We start from the raw sequence: 22,356 nt of genomic DNA on the forward strand, positions 1-22,356 counted from the left end.
ATAAAAGAATCCACACAAATAGAGACCATTATGAATAAATCTACCTGTATGTCTAGTATTTGCTTGTATTTTCTTTAACGGGACATTTTTGCGAACAAAAGAAGACATTTCAGATCTTGAACGTCACACACAGTAGATTATGGGTTTTGTGGGTCAACAGAGATAATATTAATAACATCGTAATGAAATGGGACTGTTGACTCATTTGATGGTATCACACACCTGGAGCATCAAAGGGAAGACACAGACAGCCTGGTGCTTCACATTTGAGCTTTAAGGGCTTATCCTGGACACTACCGCGCTGTATGAGTCACATCCTCTAGTTTAACTGAGACCTTTCTGTCTGATCCTTAATGCATTTCTTATTTTCATCCTCATCCCTTGTTCTTCATTCATTTCCCAGAATCCTCATTTTCTAGCTCACCCACCTGTCTTGTGTCATTGGCACAGGGACGATCAGATTAGAGGTTTTGGCATGTGGCAAGGACGCAGACACACTTGTAATGAAAATGATCCATATAAAATGTACTTTGCATCTCCTTTAAATTCATTTGGCTGCCTAATATAATATTATCATAATATCAATATCATAATATTAAATCAGTTTGTCTTTTCATTTGCTTTTTAAGTTATACTTGCACATTCAATATTTCTGTCTGCCTGTATTTGTTTGGTTGATTGTGTTCACTGCTACAAAGATCTATTTTCTCGAGGGATGGGTAGAATTGTTTAATTTAATTGAAATGATCCAAATATGACAGAGGGTTTTCATCATGAGGACAGAAGTAAATTTGATTTGAAATTTTATTAGGTTGAGGCAGTGAGTCCAGTGTTTGATGTTGGGTTCCTGTCACCAGGAGGACAGATAAGGGGATTCTGCACATACCTGTTGGCCCTGCTGCAAGTGTATAAATGGCAACCTCGACCCTTGTAGCCAAACACACACACACACACACACACAGGTTGGCTCTCAAGATGAGTTACGGTCAGCATAGTGGTGAGATACTATGAGTGTGATTAGTTTTCTAAACCTGAAGTGAATCCTTTTTGCACGGATTGAATAGTTTTAACATTCTCGATGGACGCAGCACTCATGGTGAGTTCCTGTTTTTCCCCTTCTTAATTTAATAGAATAAAGCAGTACATTTCTTGAGATATTCAGTGATATGTGTTCTGGTTTCAGGTGTCCATCTCTCTGCTTGGACTGGCTCTTGTCCTGCTCTCCTTTCCTGAGCATGCTTCACTAAACAAAGTATATACCAACACCTCAGGTAGGATTTCTGGTCCATTATTACAGATAAGACCAGATACCTGGGAGCTTTTCTAACTGTCTTGTTTTTTCCTTATGTCAGGAACTGTGTATCCAGGATCTGTATTTGTGAAGGAGGCTCTTCAGAGGGCGCTTGAGCTGACTGATGCTGCTTACGCCCGCACAAGTGAAAGGTAAAATTGACTGGATCCCTGTGGAAATATTTTAGACCCACTGCAAAGCATAAACCATAATTTTACGTCTATTAGGCATTGTGTTGGCACTAAAAAATAAAGCTATTGATGTTTCCAGGGTTAAGAAGTCTCAGTCTGAAGGCGCTCTGAGACCCAGCGACCTGCTGGCTCAGTTTAAACAGACTGAAGCCAGAACCAGGACTCAGATCCAGGCTGCAGAACTGTTGGACAACACAGTGGAGCTGATCAGAGAGATGGTCTACACTAATACTATGGTTCAGCCTGACCCTCAGGGTATCAAACCGCAACATAACACAACACATACATGTGTCTGCACCTGTATGTCTACGAACACTACATCTAGTACTTGTCTAACATGCCAGGCCCTCCTTACATGGGCTTTTAGTAGGTTCCATCCATGCTACAGATGAACATTGTTTTTTTTTTTATTAATTTATCCTCATATACATCATACGACAAAAAGCTGTTCACTTTTCCACTGGTCTAACCTCAAGACAAAGACGGATCCTACGTTTACAGTGTGTTGTGTTTACTGTGTGTTCCCAAAGAGCTGCTGAGTGAAGGAGACATGAAGAATCTGCTGCAGGTGACTGGCTGCTCCGCTGAGCTGCAGAGACCCAGCTGTGACACCGACTGTCTGTCTGAGCGCTACAGATCCATCACAGGAGAGTGCAACAACAGGTTAGTGCTCACACGAAAGCACGAAAGCACTCCTCTTGGAGGGTCGTCCAGGAAGGTAAAACTCAAATTATAGGCAATTTAAAATAGATTTGATTAGATTTTGTGTTGGTTTTTGATAACTGTGTCTGTGGTCTTGTCCTGTTTAGACAGAATCCCAGATGGGGGGCTGCAAACATCCCGTATTCCCGCTGGCTGCCTGCAGAGTATGAGGATGTGTGGGGGATGCCCAGAGGCTGGGACCCAGAGCACACCTACCATAACGCCACTCTGCCTCCAGTAAGAGTTTGCAGCAGCACTCAGTCATCCTCTGTCCCGCCAGCTGCTGTAACTCCTGACTTTGTGTGTTGTCCAGGTGCGGCTGGTGTCCCAGGAAGTGCTGTTCACTCACAATGACAACATCTCTCTGGACTCCACTCTGTCCCACCTGCTAGTGGAGTGGGGTCAGTGGATAGACCACGACGTGGTACTGACGCCTCAGAGCCCCAGTACAGCCGCCTTCAAGACAGGAGCTGACTGCACACGCACCTGCAGCCGGGACACGCCCTGCTTCCCCATACAGGTGCACTTTACTATCCGCTGCTTCTCAGTGTACCTGTTTTTTGGCTTGATAATCACGCATGTTTAATTTTTTATGATAAGAGAGAACTTTGATTAATCTTCAAATAAATGTTTGTGCCTAAGATGCTCGATATACATACTAAAATAAATATTTTAATTGTTTGAATATTCCATATATGCATACAGTACATAGTATAAATACAAGATACATACACTAAAAGAAATGAAAATATATTATTAATTAATTTAATTTAATTACAAGCAATGAATAATGTATATAACAAGGTATCTATGTTACAATATTACTATGAAAAAAAATTATTTTTCTGGTTGAAACAAGTTTGTTTTCCCCTCATCGTTGACTATAAATATAATAAATATAAATAAGACCTCTCTCCCCAGATTCCTCTGTCAGATCCTCGCAATGGCTTCCAGAGTTGTATGCCTTTCTTCCGCTCTGCTCCCAGCTGTGTTACTGGAGTCCGGTCTCATCGCCAGCGAGAGCAGCTCAACGCCATCACCTCCTTTGTAGATGCCAGTATGGTTTACAGCAGCTCTACCAGTCTGGCCTTGGATCTGAGAAACCGCTCCTCTCCCCTGGGCTCAATGGCCCTTAACTCCCAGCGCTCAGACCAGCAGCTGGCCTACATGCCATTCCTGCCACGCCTGCAGGCTCACCTGGACCCCTGCGGCCCCCGAAACGCCACCACCCTAGGGGCATTAAAAAGATCCAGGCACCAGGAGAACGCCACATCCTGCTTTCAAGCTGGTGAGCGAGTAAATGTAATGAGTTGTCTGTTCTCTGCAGACTTCAGTGGAGCTGTTGTTAATGATTTATGTTTCACAGGTGATTCAAGAGCTAATGAGCATCTGGGAATGATCGCGCTGCACACGCTCTTTGTGAGAGAGCACAACCGGCTGGTCAAAGAGCTGCACCTGCTCAACCCTCACTGGAGCCCTGACACACTTTATCAGGAGGCCCGCAAGATCATGGGAGCCATTCATCAGGTATCTCTAGCTGCTTCCAGCCATTCCCCTCCTGAGCATTTCAAGCACTCTGACCTGCTTCCTTTATCTTTCCAGATCCTAACATGGGAGCACTACCTGCCGCGGGTCCTTGGTGAGAGTGCCATGTCTCGTCTGATGCCTCCCTACGAGGGTTATGATCCCGAGGTGGATCCCAGCATCGCGAACGTCTTTGCAGCTGCCGCATTTCGATTTGCCCACGTCACCGTGCGGCCAGTGGTGACCAGGCTAGGGCCAGGATACACCACCAACTCCCAGCATCCTCCGCTGCCTCTGCATCATTCACTGTTTGCCTCTTGGAGGGTCGTGCAGGAAGGTAAAACTACGATGCTGTCATAAGTCCAACTCAAATGACATAACGTTTACTAACCTTATCGGTTTCTATCTCTCTGTCTTTTTTTCTCCTGGTGTATCAGGTGGTATAGACCCTGTGCTGCGCGGCCTGTTGCTGTCTCCGGCCAAGCTGCAGACTCCAGGTCAGATGATGGTGGAGGAGCTGACAGAGAGGCTGTTTCAGGCACAAGGAGGGATGCCTCTGGACCTCGGGGCCCTTAACCTCCAGAGGGGCCGGGATCACGGTCTGCCTGGTACCAGCAATCTTACTTCTGGCACAGTACAGTGTTAATGTAATACTTTCTACTGAAAGTCTCCCACTGACTGTAAACAAAATTTGTTTTAACAGACCAATGTATCATCTACCTGTGCGTTTACTTTAAAGTACTGTTGTTGTTACTGTCTGTTCAAACTTGAAAAGTGAGAGAAAAGAGTACACTTGAAATGTCAGTATGCATACTAAATAATGCTTGATTTCAGAGTGTGCTTTTGATGCAATGTCCCACCATGCAATGCACACAGGAAATGGAGGAGTTTCTCACAGCTGCAAAACATTTAAAATAAGGTGGGGAAGGTGAGAGAGCAACAGAAAAATGTATTAAAACAAAAAGAACGGCTTTAATCTTTAAAAAAAAATCTTTTTACTTCCTCTTGGAAAGTTTAGATTGGCAGTGACATTTTCTGTTTTTACTAAACGGTACAGAAAGATGTTTTTGTGTGTGTGTGTGTGTGTGTGTGTGTGTCCTAACTCCAAAACAGTACACTTTGATAATGAGTTCAGTGCATTCTGTATACAGTAGTAAGTCAACATGCACAACACCAGGCCTTTGGAACCTGAACACCAAACAAACGCAGCTGTCGTTCCTGGTGTTAGTAACATCTGTGGTTTTGAATGTCTGCTGTGAAAAAAGTGTGTTGATTCATGAACCAGTTCCAGATGTAGGAATGTGCTGTAGGTGTTTGAATAAACTGTTGGCAGTGGAGTGGAGTCAACAGTAGACGAGAAAATTCTTCTATATGGTAATTGCTGAAGTAGAATTTCTCATCTTTTAATCACTGAAGTGTATTCATTTATTCTGGTGTTTAGTAGAGGTGGTCTTTGTTTCAGGTAATTGAATCCCTGTATTAAATGGTCTCCCCTCACTTCCTGTCCCATCTCCCTCCTTCAGGATACGGCTCATGGAGAAAGTCCTGCAGCCTCTCTGTTCCCAACACTACATCACAACTGGCCGAAATTCTGAATAACTTCACTTTGGCTCACAAATTCCAGGTCCTGTATGGGACGCCACACAACATCGACGTGTGGGTGGGGGCCATCTCTGAGCCCGCTCTGCCCGGAGGTCGAGTCGGACCACTGCTGTCCTGCCTGCTGGCGAAACAGTTCAGAGCGTTGAGAGACGGGGACAGGTGAAACTAAATCCTCTGGTGTAACATTATGACCATTACAATGCAAGAAGAGGAATCTAAATCTTGTGTCTCCCGAGGTTCTGGTGGGAGAGGGAAGGAGTGTTCACCAGCACCCAGAGGAGAAACCTCCACACAGTCTCTCTCTCCCGCATCATTTGTGACAACAGCCGCATCACTCGCGTCCCCGCTGACCCGTTCTCACGCACCGAGAGGCCAGAGGACATGCTGGGCTGTTCACACCCGCTCATCCCCCACCTCGACCTCAGCCCATGGAAAGAACCAGACACAGGTGAAGAAGTGGAAAAGAAAACACAGTGATATCGGATTTGTCTTGTTGTGTTTTCACATGGACCTGCCTACCCTCTCATCCAGATCCCAGCTGTGGTCCAATACCCAGGATTCAATACGGCTACTCCCTTCTCTGTGACTCTGTGATTCTGTACCAGTGTCACTCTGGCTTCAAGCTGCTGGGATCTTTATCTGTCAGCTGTGATCCAAACAGCCAGCAGTGGAGCCCCACACCCCCAACATGTCAAGGTATGAAGCCTAAACAAGGGCCCGGTGACATGGCTGGAAGAGATATCAATATATTTCTAAAGACCAGTGCATCACAATGTGGCTTATCTGTTCAAAGTCACATTTAACAAAATCTCGTGATGGTGAGGTTGAGATTCAGATGTGAACCATAACTCTTTAGTTAATTATAGATCTTGTAAACCGTAATCAGCAAAAATACCTCAGTCCATTGATATCATGTTTTTGCCTGATTTTTGCAGATATTAATGAATGTGAAGAACAAACTTCTCTCTGCCCACAAAACCTGGAGTGTCTCAACATACTAGGTTCATTTACTTGCTCAGGTTGGTTCAGATCATTGTATAATGCATGCTGCCCCTTATTTCAAGCACATTTTCTGCCTATTTGAAATTTGGTGCCAAATGCTTTTATTGTGAAGCACTTTGTAACTTTCATTTTGAAAAGTAGATTAGTCTTTCATTCCTTACATTGCTGAAACATTGAAACATGCACAAGATAAAAGCATCTTTTATTAACCATCCTAAACGTTTCTTCACGTTTGTGTGCACTAATCCAGAAACCTCCTCGCTGTCTGTGGTCTCTGTCGTCACTGCAGTGATGGTAGTGATCGGTGGTGTGGCCGCGCTGCTGATGATCATGTTCTGTTATCGAAGGTAAGTCGCTGACGATACAAATTGATTATATGTTTGCGAGTAACCAACTCGTTTACTCTAGCTATATAATTCAATGTGAGTACACAAATGTTGAAATGACAAAAAATGCCCGTCCCTAGTAGCTGTGATAAATTAGCATGAAGCTAATGCTTACCTGTTCAGGAGAAAATAAGCCAACTCTGCGTCCTTTTGGGCTCTAAGCTGTCTCCATCTTTCAAATACATCTCCAATATTTACCAGGGGGTTGTTACGTCTCTGGTCACGCAACTGTTAGAAACATGCTGTTTTCTTTTTTTTTATGTCATGTAGAATCTATCTCCGTTGATCCTGTTCGTTTGTTTGCTGCTTTCATGGCTGTACTACCGTTACAGCTGTAGCGCGCTGGGTTTACGTTTTTACAGGTATATCTGGCAACCCGGCCTGCCTGTCAAACTGGGCCGTTGATAACAACACACAGATCAAAACATAAACATAAATTCCGTCACAGAATGTAAATTTCAAAAAGAAAAAATACTGACATTAGCATTGTTGTCAGAAAAGATAGTATTTCAGTTTAACATGTTTCCTTAATATCTGATGAGGCATTGGTGTCATTTTTGGATTTATTACAGTACAAATATTACATATTGGACCTTTAAGTAAAAGTACTAATACTACACTTTTATTATTACCGGTATATCTGATGTTTCTGGTTCAATATTACCTCTGCATTGATGCGTATGTTGTATTTTACTAAGTTGTAGATGTTTAAGGTTGTGCTAATTTTACCTACTTTATATAATGTTGGGTAGTTTAATCTACAGCAATGCATCATATTCTATAAGATTATCATGTTTGTAGTTTCGCTGTCCTGTGAGAACCCTGCATCTCCAAAAAGTGATCCATGAGGGTTTTTAATTAATTCTATTTAAAAGAAATAGGAAAATCTTTTCCAATTCAAAATCACCAAACTTGGAGATACATGGTTTTCACTGGACAGGAAGGCATACAAAAATTGTAATCTGAAAAGAAACAAGTAACTAAAGCTGAAAGACAGATGTAGTGGAGTAAAAAATACAATACTTGCCTCTGAGATGTAGTGGAGTACAAGTTTAAAGTTGCATAAAATGGACATACTCAACTAAAGTACAAATACTTTGAATTTCTTAAAGCGTAACTCTAACGTTTAAAAGCATATTTAGGACGGAAGGTGTAGAGCCCTTGGTGATGCTTCGAGCAAAATTTCATGTTGTGTCGAGCCTTCTTAGTGTTTTAAAAATAGCTATTTTAAGGCTAGCATGAAAGTGCCCCCAACACTCCCATTTAAAAGGCCATTTGACTGAAAAACAAGAATACGGTAAATCTTAAAAGTGGCACTTCCATCTTAAATATGCTTTTAAACGAAAGTTTGACTTGGGTACAGTCACAAAAAGACCCACGGTTGCATTTTGGCGAGAGTTACACTTTAAGTACAGTACAGTAAGACTAAATGCACTTAGTCAACATTCTACCACTGCTAAATCCATACATATACAAGTGAAATTTATGTTATTATAAATTCATAATTAAACATAACGGTAGTTTTAAAGTGAAATATAAATAACTAAATGTCCCTTTTGCAGATATTTTCCCAAGAAAGAAGAGTTAGTCAACGCTGGATGTTGCCAGGGGAAAAGTTAAAAAGAGTTTGGTTGAATTGTTCTAATTTTCCTCTACAGAATGTTAAATGAAAAATATCTAACTGCCTTAATTATTTTAAGTTGCAAATATATTGATGTGTGGACTTTCTGTCTATAGTAGTAGAATATTTTGTCTTGTTAATTTATAATAGCCATATGGCACAAAAGCTGGACAAACGTTTTACATTCATAAGTATCCCTGTTGTTGACCATACATGACGTGACCTGATCACATGATCGCATGTTGACTACACATTATGTGACTGACCAGTCCGACGGTGCTCATTTATTACCTACAAGTCAAACTATTGATTTAAGGTTGTTATCTGTATGACGAGACCATGAAAAGTTTACAAAAGTCCTTTCAATCCGTAAACTAAAATCTTACTGCTATGTCTGCTAGGTAACTGTGTGTTTCATAGCGTTGTGTATCGGGGTGACCGTTCCTGGCCATGACCTTAAAGGAATACGGCACCGCTTGTTGAAATAGGGCTTATCACGGTCTACCCTGGCTGTAGATAGGTGGGCCAACACATTTTTTGTCTCAGTGCAAGTAATTAGGTTGTTTTTTTGTCTTTTGTTGGCTCACTTTTACTCACAACATGCTAACCGGCAACATAGGATTCCCTTCACTACGCTAAGCTAACTAGTGGCGTCGCTGCCGGTGTTGCACCGGACTAAAACAATGCATGCACAAAAAATGCGTTGGCCCACCTATCTACAGCTAGGGGAGACCGTGATAAACCCTATTTCAACAAACGGTGGCGTATCCCTTTAATCTAAAGCCAAATCAAATCAGTGTTGTGCCCTAAGAGAAATAGTTCTCCGTGTCATCTGGTTGGACTGTGTTATAATGAATTACAGTGATGAGTCATCATTCCCAATCTCAAACCTCAAAGAGCCAACATCTAAATCAAACCAGCTGATTCATTTATCTGCTATCAGATTTTGTTCAAACGACCTATAAATTAAACACAGTACAAAGGTGATGTAGTGAGGCTACAATGCCTCGACTTTAATGGAGTGTTTTAATGATCAGTACACTGAGGTTAGGAACCTCAAAGCCCTAAAGAAGGGATAAGAAGCAGTTATTGCACTTTCAGACAATATTCTTCATTTTTGCCTTCAACAGACAGTTTTCTGTAAATGTGGCCATATAATAAATCGATATTCCAAAGTACAACCAATATACATTGTATAATATGGCTCTACTGCATTCATGGAAAGTCATTTATGGCTTTTACTGTATGTGCACACTCTTCATTGCAGACGTGTGAAACTACAGTTACAGTGCATATTGCAATCACTTGTATTAAAGCTTGTTCATTTTCTGACTATATTGTAAAACTGTCACTATTTTGAGCTTGGAGGTGTCATGACAATATTTCTGATTATAAAGTACAGGTCAGGCTGACATGAAGCTGTTTCATGTGTGTTTATACAAGGCATCTAGAACAGGTAGCGCATCAACAAAATTAAGGCCATGGCTGAGACAACAGTCTGTGGTGTTTGAGCCGATAACAGAGTAACTAAGATATGCTAGTGAGCATTATATTTATGTAAGAATAAAGAAAACAACCCGAATAATTGTTCTGTGGAAACCAAATGGATACTGTCAATCTCACAGTAGAACTATTACATTACATAGTTAAATAAGGATGTAATACTTGAGGTAAGAGACCAACTAAACTCTCTACACTGCTTTCATGCATTGTGCTTATCTTTTCAACAGACTATCACTTTGAACAAAATACATAGTCTATTTGTATTAACATGAGAAGTTGTGTGTACTCCACCGGGGAGGTTCAGAACAAAAACAATTCTCCTCACCTGGGAGAGAATAACTAGAGGCCTGCAGTAGAACAGAAAATATATATTTTACATATCTGGGAATAACAATATCTTTTAAATCATGTTATTTTCACTTCTTTCTGGCTGTGCTGATTCAACTTTGTCTTATTGCATAAAAGTGACACAAACATTTTCTGCTTCCCTTGTTGATCGACCTCTGTTGCAGCGCTAATGCTGTACAACCCCTGCTACAAAAACTGATCCAAGACCTGTTTGTTACCGCAGTTTAACCCTGACCTTGAATAATCAACATCATGCCGTCCTGTCGGGTGTTGCAGTGGACTGTCAGGTCTTCTAGCCCTGGTCAGTGATGTAGAAACCTAACTTGGCCACAGTCATCTCTCTGCGGAGACGCATCACCTCCCAGAACATCTGCTCCGCTGGACACACACACACACACACACACACAGACAGACACAGACAGACACAGACAGACACACACACACACACACACACACACACACACACACACACACCAAATGATACATGTCAGCTGTCTGAATAAAACCCTTGTAGGCAAAGCAAGAAGCAAAGGAGGTAAACAACTTATACTAAGAAAACTATATAATATGTTAAATACATGTTAGTGTTTACTTACCATCGTGTCTCACCAGGCCCTGCTGGATGTAGCGGATATAAGTAAAAAAATTGCAAACTGCCGTGATCTAGAAAGGTGAAATTAGGACGTGGTCACATGAAGCAACTTAATAGCAGTGTGTCTAATGAAGGTCACAGAGATTAAGCGAAAGTTACCCGTGTTCGGCTGGAAGGAGAGATGTAATAGTAGCTCCCCTTGTCGCCAAGTTTAATGCGATGTCGGCAGAGGCGCGAAATGCCGCTTAATGCACATTTTCTACAAACAGATCAGCTGTCAGACAATTACAGCTACAAGACGTGGATACACAGTGTCACCGTTTTATCACAGCAAACATGAATTACATTCCATCAGGTATTATTAACAAAGAAACTTGGGTAACTTTGAATTAAGACTAAATAAGTGAGACCATACATTTTAGTAGAGAAACAGCAACAACAAAAAACAGTAGTGCACAATCAAAGAAAGTTAGTCACAGGAAGAGGAAAAGGTTCCTTAACGTATATACAGACATGCAGAACTCATTTTAGAATTTTTTTTTTTACAACTTTTCACATGATGGATAGACAGACTTTATTTCATGCTACAGTACTTTGGGTTAGTGGAAAGCTGAACAGGTGATTATTCCTGAGAGGACTTACGTCTCTATTGCTGCCCTAAAGCCACTGGAAAAAAAGATTTTTTTGTTTTTGTTTTAAATCAAACAGAGATTAGAAATGTGCCCGTTGACTAAACCCCTCTCAGATACGTACTATGACTACTATCAGGGGAGAATACAAAACCAAAAGGTGGATTTTCAGTGTTGACTTAGCCATTGTTTAGCAGTGAATGGTGAAAGAGAGGACAGGATGATAGATGATACAGTATGTAGACGTGATAACTCACTTCGGGCCGCCACACTCAATAGCTGAGGCTTTAACCATCGGTAACGCTGACATGGCAACAGGCTCGATAGTCAAAGAATTGTTTTCCACTGCACTCTGCACCAGCTGCGACAGCTGTGAAGAACAGTAATAAATTATGCTAACATAACCTTAACCACTGTAATACAACAAATGCAGTGGTGTTGTGTTTACGTAAAGAAACCGTGAGATTCTGACCTCAGATCTTGTGAAGGAGAGGCAGGGTCCGATGTCTTCTCTGTAGATGCGACTCAAGAAGGCAGAGGAGCGCTCAACACTTGGATTCTCCTTCCACATCAAAAACTCTGCATACAGAACGGAGTCCATCTGCAAAAAGAAAACAATACATCACTCACTTATTAAACTGCCTGTCTGATGAGTCAACTACAGTCCCTAGCCCCCGCCCTACATAACCCTGTTAAATTACAGATGCTTGCAACCAAACAGATAAAATCACATTTTCAAAATAGAGACAGGTGAACTAGCTAACTTATCCAATAGTGTAAAATACTTTAAAGATCCTCTAAAGGTAAATATGTGTTTTGCTTTTCAGCTTAAGAACGATGGATTTTTATTACCTTAACAGCTGAAAAGTTTTTAAAACATTGGTATTGATCAATACACCTATAAACATCAGCTGACAAAATGTTAGTTATTTAGAAACTTTATTGTACAAAATGTATCTGGCTTCACCACCCAACGCATACATTAAAACAAAAGCAACACAATTTAGGAAAGACAGAGAACACGACTTTAAAAGACATAAGTGCAAGAACAAGAGTCTAAAGACGCTATCAGCTCTGTGAGGCTCTACAGAGAGAAAGTAAGTAAGGAGGCTATGCATTCACTTTTCAACCTGCACCTCCCTGAATCTTCAAAGTCAAGCTTCTTCAAATGTGAGTATCAACTCTTTCCAAACCAGTGAGAAGCCATAAACATTGTTAAGCTTCACATTGTTGTGTCAACCATAGGTGTGTTTCACTAAGTTCAAGCATTAACATCCAGTCTTAACTAGAGAGCTGTGATTTTTTTTTTTTTAAATGCTAAAAACTATCATCAGGTCCATGTCTGTCTCACAGCCACTTTGAAAACAGAAGCAACACATTTAGTTGATGTCGCTCTGGCCAACTAGAGACTAACGCTCTCAGACTAATAATACTTTATCAAGAGATACAGTGTATTATTGTCACTTTGTATTGAGGAGGAAGGAATAACATGCTCATTTTCCCATAAAAGCATGAAAATAGCTGCAGAAAACAGTCTGCCAGCAACTAAATGCAGTTACCTGTCTGCTGTCAGTGCCCAGCTCCTCCCCCCGCTCCTGCCAGAAACGGTCAAAGGTCACACTGACAGACTGGCCAGGAACCAGGCAGAGTATCAGAGAGAGGAGAGCAGGAACAGCAGGCTGAGAGAGGAAGAAAGACCAGAAACAGAGAGGAAGAACGAGTCAGGGAAAGGTTAGTACTGAGAGAAAAGAAAAAGCAGAGAACTACAAGTGACTGGAAGCAGGAATGAGGGGTAGAAACAGAGACATGCATAGAAGAGCAGTGAGGCAAATGTACAAACTTCATTCAGGTTACCTCTCGGTCCTCTTTGGCCGCAGGCTGAATGGAAACTGAGGAGGGTTCTGGTTTTCCAGGCGAGGATGGAAAGCCACCACTTGCGCTCTTGTTGCGCACGTGACCCCCAACGTGTTTGTACGCTCCCCTGGTTCCTGACGGCTGCAGCTGTGGATGCAGCTGGCGGTTTGGTGAAGATGGTGTTGATGTCAACACCAGAGTCTTGAGCGCCGTCACCTCTGCTTGCAGAACATCAATCTATGAGCCAGACAGAAAAAATATAGAACAAGAAAATATAGTAACGAAAGTCGGATGACGGGAGGAAAATCAATAATAATAGCAACAGCCAATTTTTAAGACAAATCAGTTCAATTCAAAAATAGTTCAGCTGCTTTGAAGGAATTAATGGGACAATGGGTCAAAGGAAAATCACTCAGCTCATTAATCATCATCTTAAGTTGCTGAATTGCAGTACAGAAACAGAGAAACAACATCACACACCTTTCCCTGAGCCTCCTTCAGTTGTTTCTCCGCGGCTGCTTGTTTGACGTTAGCTTCATGCACCATCTTGTGAGCTTCCTGTTGTGATGAAGATTGAAACAATAACACAAGGTCTGTTGTCCATCTATAGCAGGGGTTCTCTAATTTAGGGAGCCGGTATATGATTGAGGGCCGCACAAGAAAAGTGCACACAAACAAACAAATGTCTTTTCCATTTCAGTTCCACATTAAACTGCCGAGTTGTCCACCGAAATCGGTAACATTAGCATTAATGACAGAACGTAACTACTGCGATACCCGCATTAAACCTGTCTATGAGAAAGTGACCCACTTCTCACTTGATTTATTACCTCAGTAAACATTTTCATAATGAGTTTAGGGTCTCAGTCGTTTTAAGTCTACTGCAACACAGAATGATGTTCATTTTTGAAATTATGGTCTCATTGATTTTAAAATTGGCGATAAAGCGGGGGTGTTTTAGGGCGTGGCTATGATGTGATTGCCAGTGAAAGTGTGTAACGTAACAAAATCGTCACATCTGCAACCAGGATGGTTGCAACACAGAATCACAGTTAACTTATAATATTACTGGTGAAAACTGGAATTGTATTACACCTATAATTTCATTTAGGTGCAATCCTGTGGGCAAAAAAGTAGGCTTTACTAATCCCATTCTGAGGCTGCAGCAACATGATCATTAACAGAACTATAATGTATAATCATTTATTTCTTTTTAATGGCTCTCACTGGATTGTGTCCAGGGAACACTACAAAAACGTTTTCAGAGCAAGTCACACTTTTCTGACGGCTCTGCATACAGTGGCTTTACTATTACAGTAGGCGTTCCGCATCACCAATGTTGTAAAGAAAACTGCCGTTTGCAAAAAAACGTAATGCGACACAAAGAATCTGCTGGGATGTTAAAGCCTGTCCAAGATGTTAGTGATATGAGGACGGATAAGGTATCTACATATCTGATGGACTGTGAAAAAAAAATACCTCTCAAATCGGTTATGTGGAAATGAAAATACATCTATAGTCGGGACTCAATATCATCTCCCGACGTACAACTCTCTGTGAAGTAACACAGCTTTTTCATCAACGGGATCGTCGACAAAAGGACATGACATGTTTGAGAAAAAAGTGTTTTATAGTCTGCCTAACACAAACCAATACGTTTTTTTATTCATGCAGATAACAAACTGCATTAAAATGCGCCTGATACAGCCGGATTGAATGAATGAGGAAATGAGTGAGAAGAAAACCTACTCCTGACCAGAGGCCTGTACTACGAAGCAAGATCAACTTGTCCTGGATTTCTTTCAGTAATCCGGCTTCACCTAACCTAACAACCGCTGTCCCGCATAACCTGTACTACGACGCTGGTTATCAATTAGTTCAGTCAACTCAGGGTTTCCCAATCCAGCGGCGCGCACGTTCACATAAAAGAGGCTGTGTCTGCGCACCACGACCAATCGCAAACATCTACCAGAGCCGCATGTTATATATAAGAAGAGCAAATTATAATTCTCCATAAATATGAAGAACACAGACACGGTTTTACAGGGAAAACGCAATACAGTCGCTGCTTCCTAAAACAGGAAGGAAAGCAGGCAAAAAAATAAATAAATAGCAGACGCTGTAGATGTTTAAATCACAACTCCAATATTACTTCCCCATCAGTCAGGACCAAGATCTAACCATAATTACACTTGGGCTTTCCATTAACTGTTGTTGCTTTAGCCTTTTATTTCAGTTGCAACCCTGGCAGTGGTAAGCGATCGTGAGCGCAAATAAAAAATATAAAAACATAATTCAAACCGATGTGCGCATTGGCAACACACGGCTCAAGAAGCCAATATGTAGCCTAATTCCCTCCCATTAAAATATATAGGCTATATTTCATAAAAATACCCATGTTAACAGGGTTGTTGGTCTCAGGTTAGGTTCACAGGCTCAGTTACCATGGTAACTGACTCTGAGGTTAAGTTACCTCTCTTTCTGAAACGGAAAACCCAGAGTTTCCCTCATCTCAGGGTTAACAAACGCAGAGTTTTCACTAAACCTGCTTTCTGAAATGGACCCCATGGCCATATTTCAGGTAGAAGGTTTAACAAACTCTGAGTCTAACCCTGATGTCTGAGTTGATTTACCCTGAGATGGGAAACTCTGAGTTTTCGGTTTCAAAACAGTTGATATGAATTGGTTCAATCAACTCAGAGTAGGTTCATGCGCGTGTACCACCACAATAAAAAGGCAACATGAATGGAGCCATGATACTACGATTCACCATGGTAACAACCAGTTTGTTTGGCGGAAATACTCATGCGAACATACAGCGAGTTAAAAAAAAGCAACACAGCGGCTGCTGCAAAAGAGAGAGAATTTGCGTGGGAGAAAATTGCTGCTAGAGTAAATGTGTATATTCCAATATAGTGTATATCATTTTTAATCATAATTAGAGCCTAATATTACTGGTGAAATGGTATTGAACCTATAATCTATTTCATTTAGGTGCAATCCTGCGGGCGAAAAAGTCAAAGGGTTTACAACATTCACCTGCAATACTGTGGAACTCCTTTTAAAAACACGTTTCGGAGCGAGCCACACTCTTCTGATGGCGCTTTGCTACAGTGGCTTTACTAAAATGCTCCGCATCACCAGTGTTGTAAAGACAAATACCGTTTGCAAAAAACGTAATGCGACAAAAATAATCTGCAGCATACAGTACAAGCCAAAAGTTTGGACACACCTTCTCATTCAATGTGTTTCTTTATTTTCATGACTATTTACATTGTAGATTCTCACTGAAGGCATCAAAACTATGAATGAACACATGGAATTATGTACTTAACAAAAAAGTGTGAAATAACTGAAAACATGTCTTATATTTTAGATTATTCAAAGTAGCCACCCTTTGCTTTTTTTGATAACTCTGCAAACCCTTGGTGTTCTCTCAATGAGCTTCATGAGGTAGTCACCTGAAATGGTTTTACCTTCACAGGTGTGCTTTGTCAGGGTTAATTAGTGGAATCTTTTCCCTTATTAATAAAAAAGCAAAAAGTGACTACTTTAAAGAATCTAAAATATAAGACATGTTTTCAGTTATTTCACACTTTTTTGTTAAGTACATAATTCCATATGTGTTCATTCATAGTTTTGATGCCTTCAGTGAGAATCTACAATGTAAATAGTCATGAAAATAAAAAGGAAACGCATTGAATGAGAAAGTGTGTCCAAACTTTTGGGCTGTACAGTAGATGGGTGACGTTAGTGATAGGAGGACGGATAAGGTTAGCCTATAGGCTACATAACTGATAGACTGGGAAGAAAAACGATACCGCTCCAATAGGAAGTTATCTGAAAATTAAAATGTCGGGGCTTCAATCATCTCCCGATGTATGTTTAACTCTCTGTGAAGTAAAGCAGCTTCTTCATCAACGGGATCGTAGACAAAAGGAAATACCATGTTTTGAGAAATAAAACGTTTTATAGTCTGCCTATCATGGTTAATAAACCAACATAATTAGTTAGGTTCACAGACTCAGTTACCATAGTAACTGACTCTGAGGTGAAGTTACCTCTCTTTCTGAAACAGAAAACCCAGAGTTACCCTCATATCAGGGTTAACAAACTCAGAGTTTTCACTAAACCTGCTTTCTGAAATACCACCCAGATCTCCACAAACCAATGGGTGACGTCACACATGCTCTGGCCATTAATATACAGTCTATGATCAGAAAATAAAAGATAACGGTCACTAATGGTGAATGGTTATCTGTTTAAAAGGTTGTCTGTTAGAAAGTTAAAGCAGTAATAAGTGGTTTTTGGACACTTGGGGCAGCAAAACAAGCTGAAAATACAACATCAACAATATCACAACAACAACAGCAACAACACAGAACAAGCTTTTGTTTACTTTAAATTCATGTACATTTGAGTACATGTAGGTAAAAGTGTGTTTGTTTGTTTGTATGTGAATGTCTTTGTATGTGCAAAGCAAATAAATAAAACAAACATTAGACAAAATTACACACCTGGAAAATCATGATGAACATATTCCACTTTTTTCTGACATTTTATAGACAGATTAATTGATAATTAAAATGATGGTTGCAGCTCTGGGGCCAGAAAACCAAAACAATGACAAGAGGCTAGAACTCTCTGTAGAGGGGGGAGGGGAGCTGACAAGTCTGGTGATGATTCTCTGTGGGTTTCCCACTACAAGCGATCCCTTTCACATCTGACCGGATTTGACCCACTGACTATATCATAAAATGTATATTATGTTACATATGTATAATATGTGCAGATTTAAACTATTCCAGCTAAGGGTTTTCTAGTGAACCCTCATCTCAAAATGTGTTGTTTCCATACAGTGAAAAAGTTGAAATATTAGTGTTAAACTTGCAGTAAATGTTTTCACTGCAATGCAAATTGTGAATATGAAGACTCATGATGTATCACAGCATCATGTCCCTTCCCTCATTATGAGGGTCTAAGTGTCAAATTCCCTGTGCAGTCAGCAGAGAGCAATGATTACTGCTTACCTCAAACAGACTGGCAGTCAGCTCCTCCAGCTCCTGCTCCAGCTGATTCCTGACCTGCGACAGACGCTCACACTCCTTGTCCTTTAGTTTCAGTTCCTGAGATGTATAGGAGAAAAGGTCACAACCAAATTTAACGAGGAAGGACATTTGCATTGTCAGCTTTTTTTCAGGTCACACAATGCTTTGTGTCTGTATGCGTTAGCATAAAGTAGGTTACAACACCCTCTTTGCAGCGTCCAGCTGTTCCCTGAGGATCTCCGAACCCTTTTCTCGGATTTCTTTTTCTTTGATCTCCAGCGAGGAGCTACGATGCCGAGAGAGGTCGCCATGGTCCCTGCCTGAGGTGGGCCCAGCCTGGCCTCCTCCCTCCACTCTGGACTTTGGCTCTGGATCCAGATCTACTAACCTTCACACAAGCAGAAATACAATCAGTATTGTTAGTGAGGGAACATAAAGGTTCCATGTCCACTCCTAAACTGGGTTGCTATAAATACAGATTAGGATATAGGGTTGATGGGATGATAATGACTGATTACCCCACAATTTGCCTGTACTATGTGCTATGTCATTGTATGTTTTAATTGTGGCCACAAAGGGGCTTCAGATGTTTTTTCATTAACAAATAAATAAATAAACAGAAAGTGACCCTAATGGAAGGGACCATAATGAGGAGCATGAAACCACTACAGTAAGTCATCATTTTTATACTCGTTACACTTACTATATGTTATACTTTTAAGTGTTTCTGATATTTTGTCAAATCCATTTATAGCCAATGTTTCAACAAAAAAAACTGATATCTGCAATTAAGACAATATTGGCCAATTCATCAGCCCAGATAATATATTGGTCATAAAAGAAGTTTATCGCAGGGATGTTAAGACTGCATTAGTTTTAGTTATCCATACCTAAACAACTGCAACTGAATCGTAGTTACTATTAGGCTATATCAAGGATTAGGATTCCAAATTTGAAATACACACTTTAAAAGTTTAAAACATTAGGCTATACCGAAAAACAACACTTTATATTTCAAAATAAAGTTCATTAAGATGTTCAGTTTTATATTTGACAGCATAATTGTGTCTGACAACATCAAAACATCTTCTTTCATAGCTCTAATTTTCTCACCGAGTTAAATACCTCTGAGGGACCCCAGACCACAGCTTTAGACCCTCTGCTGCTGCATTAGCAATCCCAACATTTAAAATGAACATTAACTGCGGTGTCGTTGACCCACAATGTTCATGCTCAAAGCTGCAATAGCTACCCATAAACTATAAACAAGGCTGTTAGCTAGCTAGCTAGTTGTTAGCTAACAGTTATAACTTTTAGTCCGGAGAGGTTTCCCCTCAGTATCCGCCCTTACCCTGTCGGTGTCCAGGACAGCAGATATAAACCTCCTACCCTGTCTGTGTATCAGTGCCAGCTGTCAACTTCTCCCCTCCAGTAGTGTCCTTCAGTTGTTGTTGTTGTTGTTGTTGTTAAATTAACAAATACTTTACTGACAGAGCTAACGTTAGCTGGTTTCAGTTAAACTAATCTCAGACGATTTAAATAGGCGGAGGAATGCGGACACTGACGTAGACAACCGACATCCGCAGCGGTCTGATAGAAACAACAACGATTTAAAAGTGTAACGCCGACTTTAATACTTTTACAACCATGTCCTTCGCAGTTTCTTTTCTTAACCCCGTGTCCTTACTTCCAGGCAAGAAAAACGAGCGTCCCAAGTCTGGGCTACGTTTGCGACTATTTCTCACCAGTCACATGACAGCGCTTCCACTCCCCAACGCCCTGACCACCGACAAAAGACAAAACACCGGCCCGGAGCAGCAGAGAGCACCGCCACATAGTGAGGCCCACATTCAAGATAATGTCCAGCATCTGTACAGTAACGCATCATGTGGTTAGTTTATCTAAGTGGATCATGTTTGTGTAATTGTACATTTTTCAGTAAACTTAAAATTATTTCAATGTATCATGGCCTGATTTTCCTGCTGGGAGGCCCCAGGGCCATCCTGGACCCCAATAAAATTACAATATGTAACGTAACATTTTCGCATTAAAATGTCTAAAAACGAGACCTATAGAGAGAGAGTTATATGTAGAGTTGTGTACTTACATTATCCCAAATGTTTATGTTGTATATAGAGTTGTGTACTTATATTATCCCAAATGTTTCTAACAATGTTCAAACCCAGAGAAATCTGTAATCTTATTCAAAGGTAACCGCCGGCTACCGTACATTTGGTCGTCTGTCAATGGCATCATATCCCCATTGCACATGTGTCAGCTGTGTGGTTGTCTGCCAGAAGCCTTATAAATTGATTTTTATCCAGTTTTAAGACACATTTTTAATTAATAATTTGAGTAAACACATAAATTAAGCAGTCTGCAAAATATAGTCCAAGCACAGAGCTAAAACATTAAAGGCCTTTAAATAGCATTTTACAGAAGGTTTCTCTTTAAGACAGTGGGCGAGATTGAGTAATAAAGCAGGACCAACTTTCAGGCCCTTATCATTTCAGTTGATATAAGTTTCAATTGAAGCACAAGCCAAATAACATAGCCTAAAGCCTAAGCTTAGTTTCCAGCTTTGAACGATTGGTAGTCCAGCCTTGCAGAGTATTAGCCATTAAATAAATATATAGTTTGCATTTGTTTTCCCCCACTAATTCCATGATAATACATATAAAAGTTAAAAATTGTAGTGCAATCATGCAAAATAATCCAAACTAAATAAAGCACTTTGGTTATAGTTAAGTGAATTTAACAAAAGGAATCATAATGTATCTATTTCCCATGAAATAAAATGTCTTACCACACTAGAGCTAGATTGATAAATCGGTCGCTATCATTTGTACAGTATCAGCCTCTATGTTGACCAATAAATAAAAGGTTCTTTGAGTACGGTCAGGGACTTTTCTTGCATATCATCGTTCATATCTTTCTCTTCCCTCATTTCCTGTCAGCTTCCCAATGTACCCTATAATGAAGGAAAGAAATAACTTCAAAACATGTCCTGATCTGACCCGGCAGTAGGCCCACAGACCGAAAACATGTCTCTCGGTCAATGCTGCATGGATGCTCTTCATTACATTTGTCTGATGGCTGTAATGCAGAAAAAGACTTTACATGCAAAACAAGCCTTAGATAAAATAAGGCATCGTTGGAGTTAAACTAGTGACTAAAAAATAGTCTTGTTTGCTAGTTTACATATGTAGTCATTTGCCTTGACCACCTTAATGTGATGGTCACACACATAAAGAATGTATGAGTACAAGTTTGGCTTTACATCATGACTAATCGAACCACATGAGAAGATTTTTGTTGTTGGATAATTGGGCAAAATTAGATGATAACTGTCTCTTAGGTGACTGTGGTACCAATATGGTAGAGAGTGAAGCATTTTAATCCTTTATATACAGCCATTGTGGTAACATTTAGGAATACGGTCAGGCTACACTTTAGGAAACACCTTCAAAATTACCTTTGAAACCAGTCATGTTCAGCCAATACAGATCAAACTCATCTCCTTTTGACACTCACCGTCCAACAGCACAGCCCTCCTCCTCAGTTTTCCTGCTGCACTTGTGCACGTGTCTGGCGGCTGGCTGTCCCAGGACATCAGGTGTGCCGAAAAACACAGAGGAGGAATATACTGCGATTCCAGATCTCCCTGCTTTGAGGATTTCATATCCTGGGCTGGTTGTTGTTGAAGACGGTGGAGAAGAGGAAATCTGGACACTGTGAATTCCCTCAAAAGCATCCATGTCTCTCTTTCAGGAAGTGCAGAGACTCATCAGAAACTACTAGATGTCTCCACTGAAGTTACATTCAGTTTGTTAAATGCTTTTAGTGCCATTTAAATTCAATGATCCTGATGCCTGTGGGTGTCAAGCACCTACAATGCAGAACACAAAGTTACATACAGCAACTTAAAATCACATGAAAAATTAGATAAACTGCACCAAACAAACCTCACAGTCAAAGTCCTTCAGTAACAAGTGGACAAGCCATGACCTCTACAGTGTTTGAATAACTGACACACTTCTTTCCTCTCCGAATACTGCAGAGC

The 22,356-nt window shown here is 40.6% G+C and overlaps 2 protein-coding genes across 7 annotated transcripts; one reads left to right on the top strand and one right to left on the bottom strand.

Moving 5' to 3' along the window:
* The first annotated feature begins 1,655 nt into the window (after nucleotides 1-1,655).
* epx (eosinophil peroxidase) lies at nucleotides 1,656-8,802 on the top strand. Its single transcript, XM_028585547.1, has 14 exons — nucleotides 1,656-1,737; nucleotides 2,013-2,145; nucleotides 2,292-2,421; nucleotides 2,498-2,704; nucleotides 3,106-3,472; nucleotides 3,551-3,711; nucleotides 3,787-4,045; nucleotides 4,146-4,316; nucleotides 5,232-5,469; nucleotides 5,547-5,758; nucleotides 5,842-6,006; nucleotides 6,246-6,329; nucleotides 6,563-6,659; nucleotides 8,261-8,802. Exons 1-14 carry the CDS (start codon nucleotides 1,698-1,700, stop codon nucleotides 8,316-8,318), a joined length of 2,322 nt encoding a protein of 773 aa, XP_028441348.1. The 5' UTR covers nucleotides 1,656-1,697; the 3' UTR covers nucleotides 8,319-8,802.
* Nucleotides 8,803-9,303: 501 nt separating this feature from the next.
* rab3il1 (RAB3A interacting protein (rabin3)-like 1) lies at nucleotides 9,304-22,075 on the bottom strand. 6 transcript variants are annotated; one of them, XM_028585961.1, is made up of 12 exons: nucleotides 21,828-22,075; nucleotides 18,498-18,681; nucleotides 18,276-18,371; nucleotides 13,726-13,803; nucleotides 13,246-13,482; nucleotides 12,951-13,070; nucleotides 11,864-11,992; nucleotides 11,649-11,761; nucleotides 11,405-11,428; nucleotides 10,922-11,021; nucleotides 10,767-10,833; nucleotides 9,304-10,548 (listed from the first exon to the last, which is right to left on the bottom strand). In XM_028585961.1, exons 1-12 carry the CDS (start codon nucleotides 22,049-22,051, stop codon nucleotides 10,463-10,465), a joined length of 1,458 nt encoding a protein of 485 aa, XP_028441762.1. In that variant the 5' UTR covers nucleotides 22,052-22,075; the 3' UTR covers nucleotides 9,304-10,462. The 6 variants fall into 6 exon arrangements, with proteins under 6 accessions (XP_028441762.1, XP_028441765.1, XP_028441766.1 ...); XM_028585964.1 differs by lacking the exon at nucleotides 21,828-22,075 and adding an exon at nucleotides 20,039-20,212; XM_028585965.1 differs by lacking the exon at nucleotides 21,828-22,075 and adding an exon at nucleotides 19,407-19,623.
* Between the last annotated feature and the right edge of the window lie 281 nt (nucleotides 22,076-22,356).

Source organism: Perca flavescens, chromosome 8 (genome assembly GCF_004354835.1).
Source record: "Perca flavescens isolate YP-PL-M2 chromosome 8, PFLA_1.0, whole genome shotgun sequence".
Lineage (NCBI taxonomy): Eukaryota > Metazoa > Chordata > Actinopteri > Perciformes > Percidae > Perca > Perca flavescens.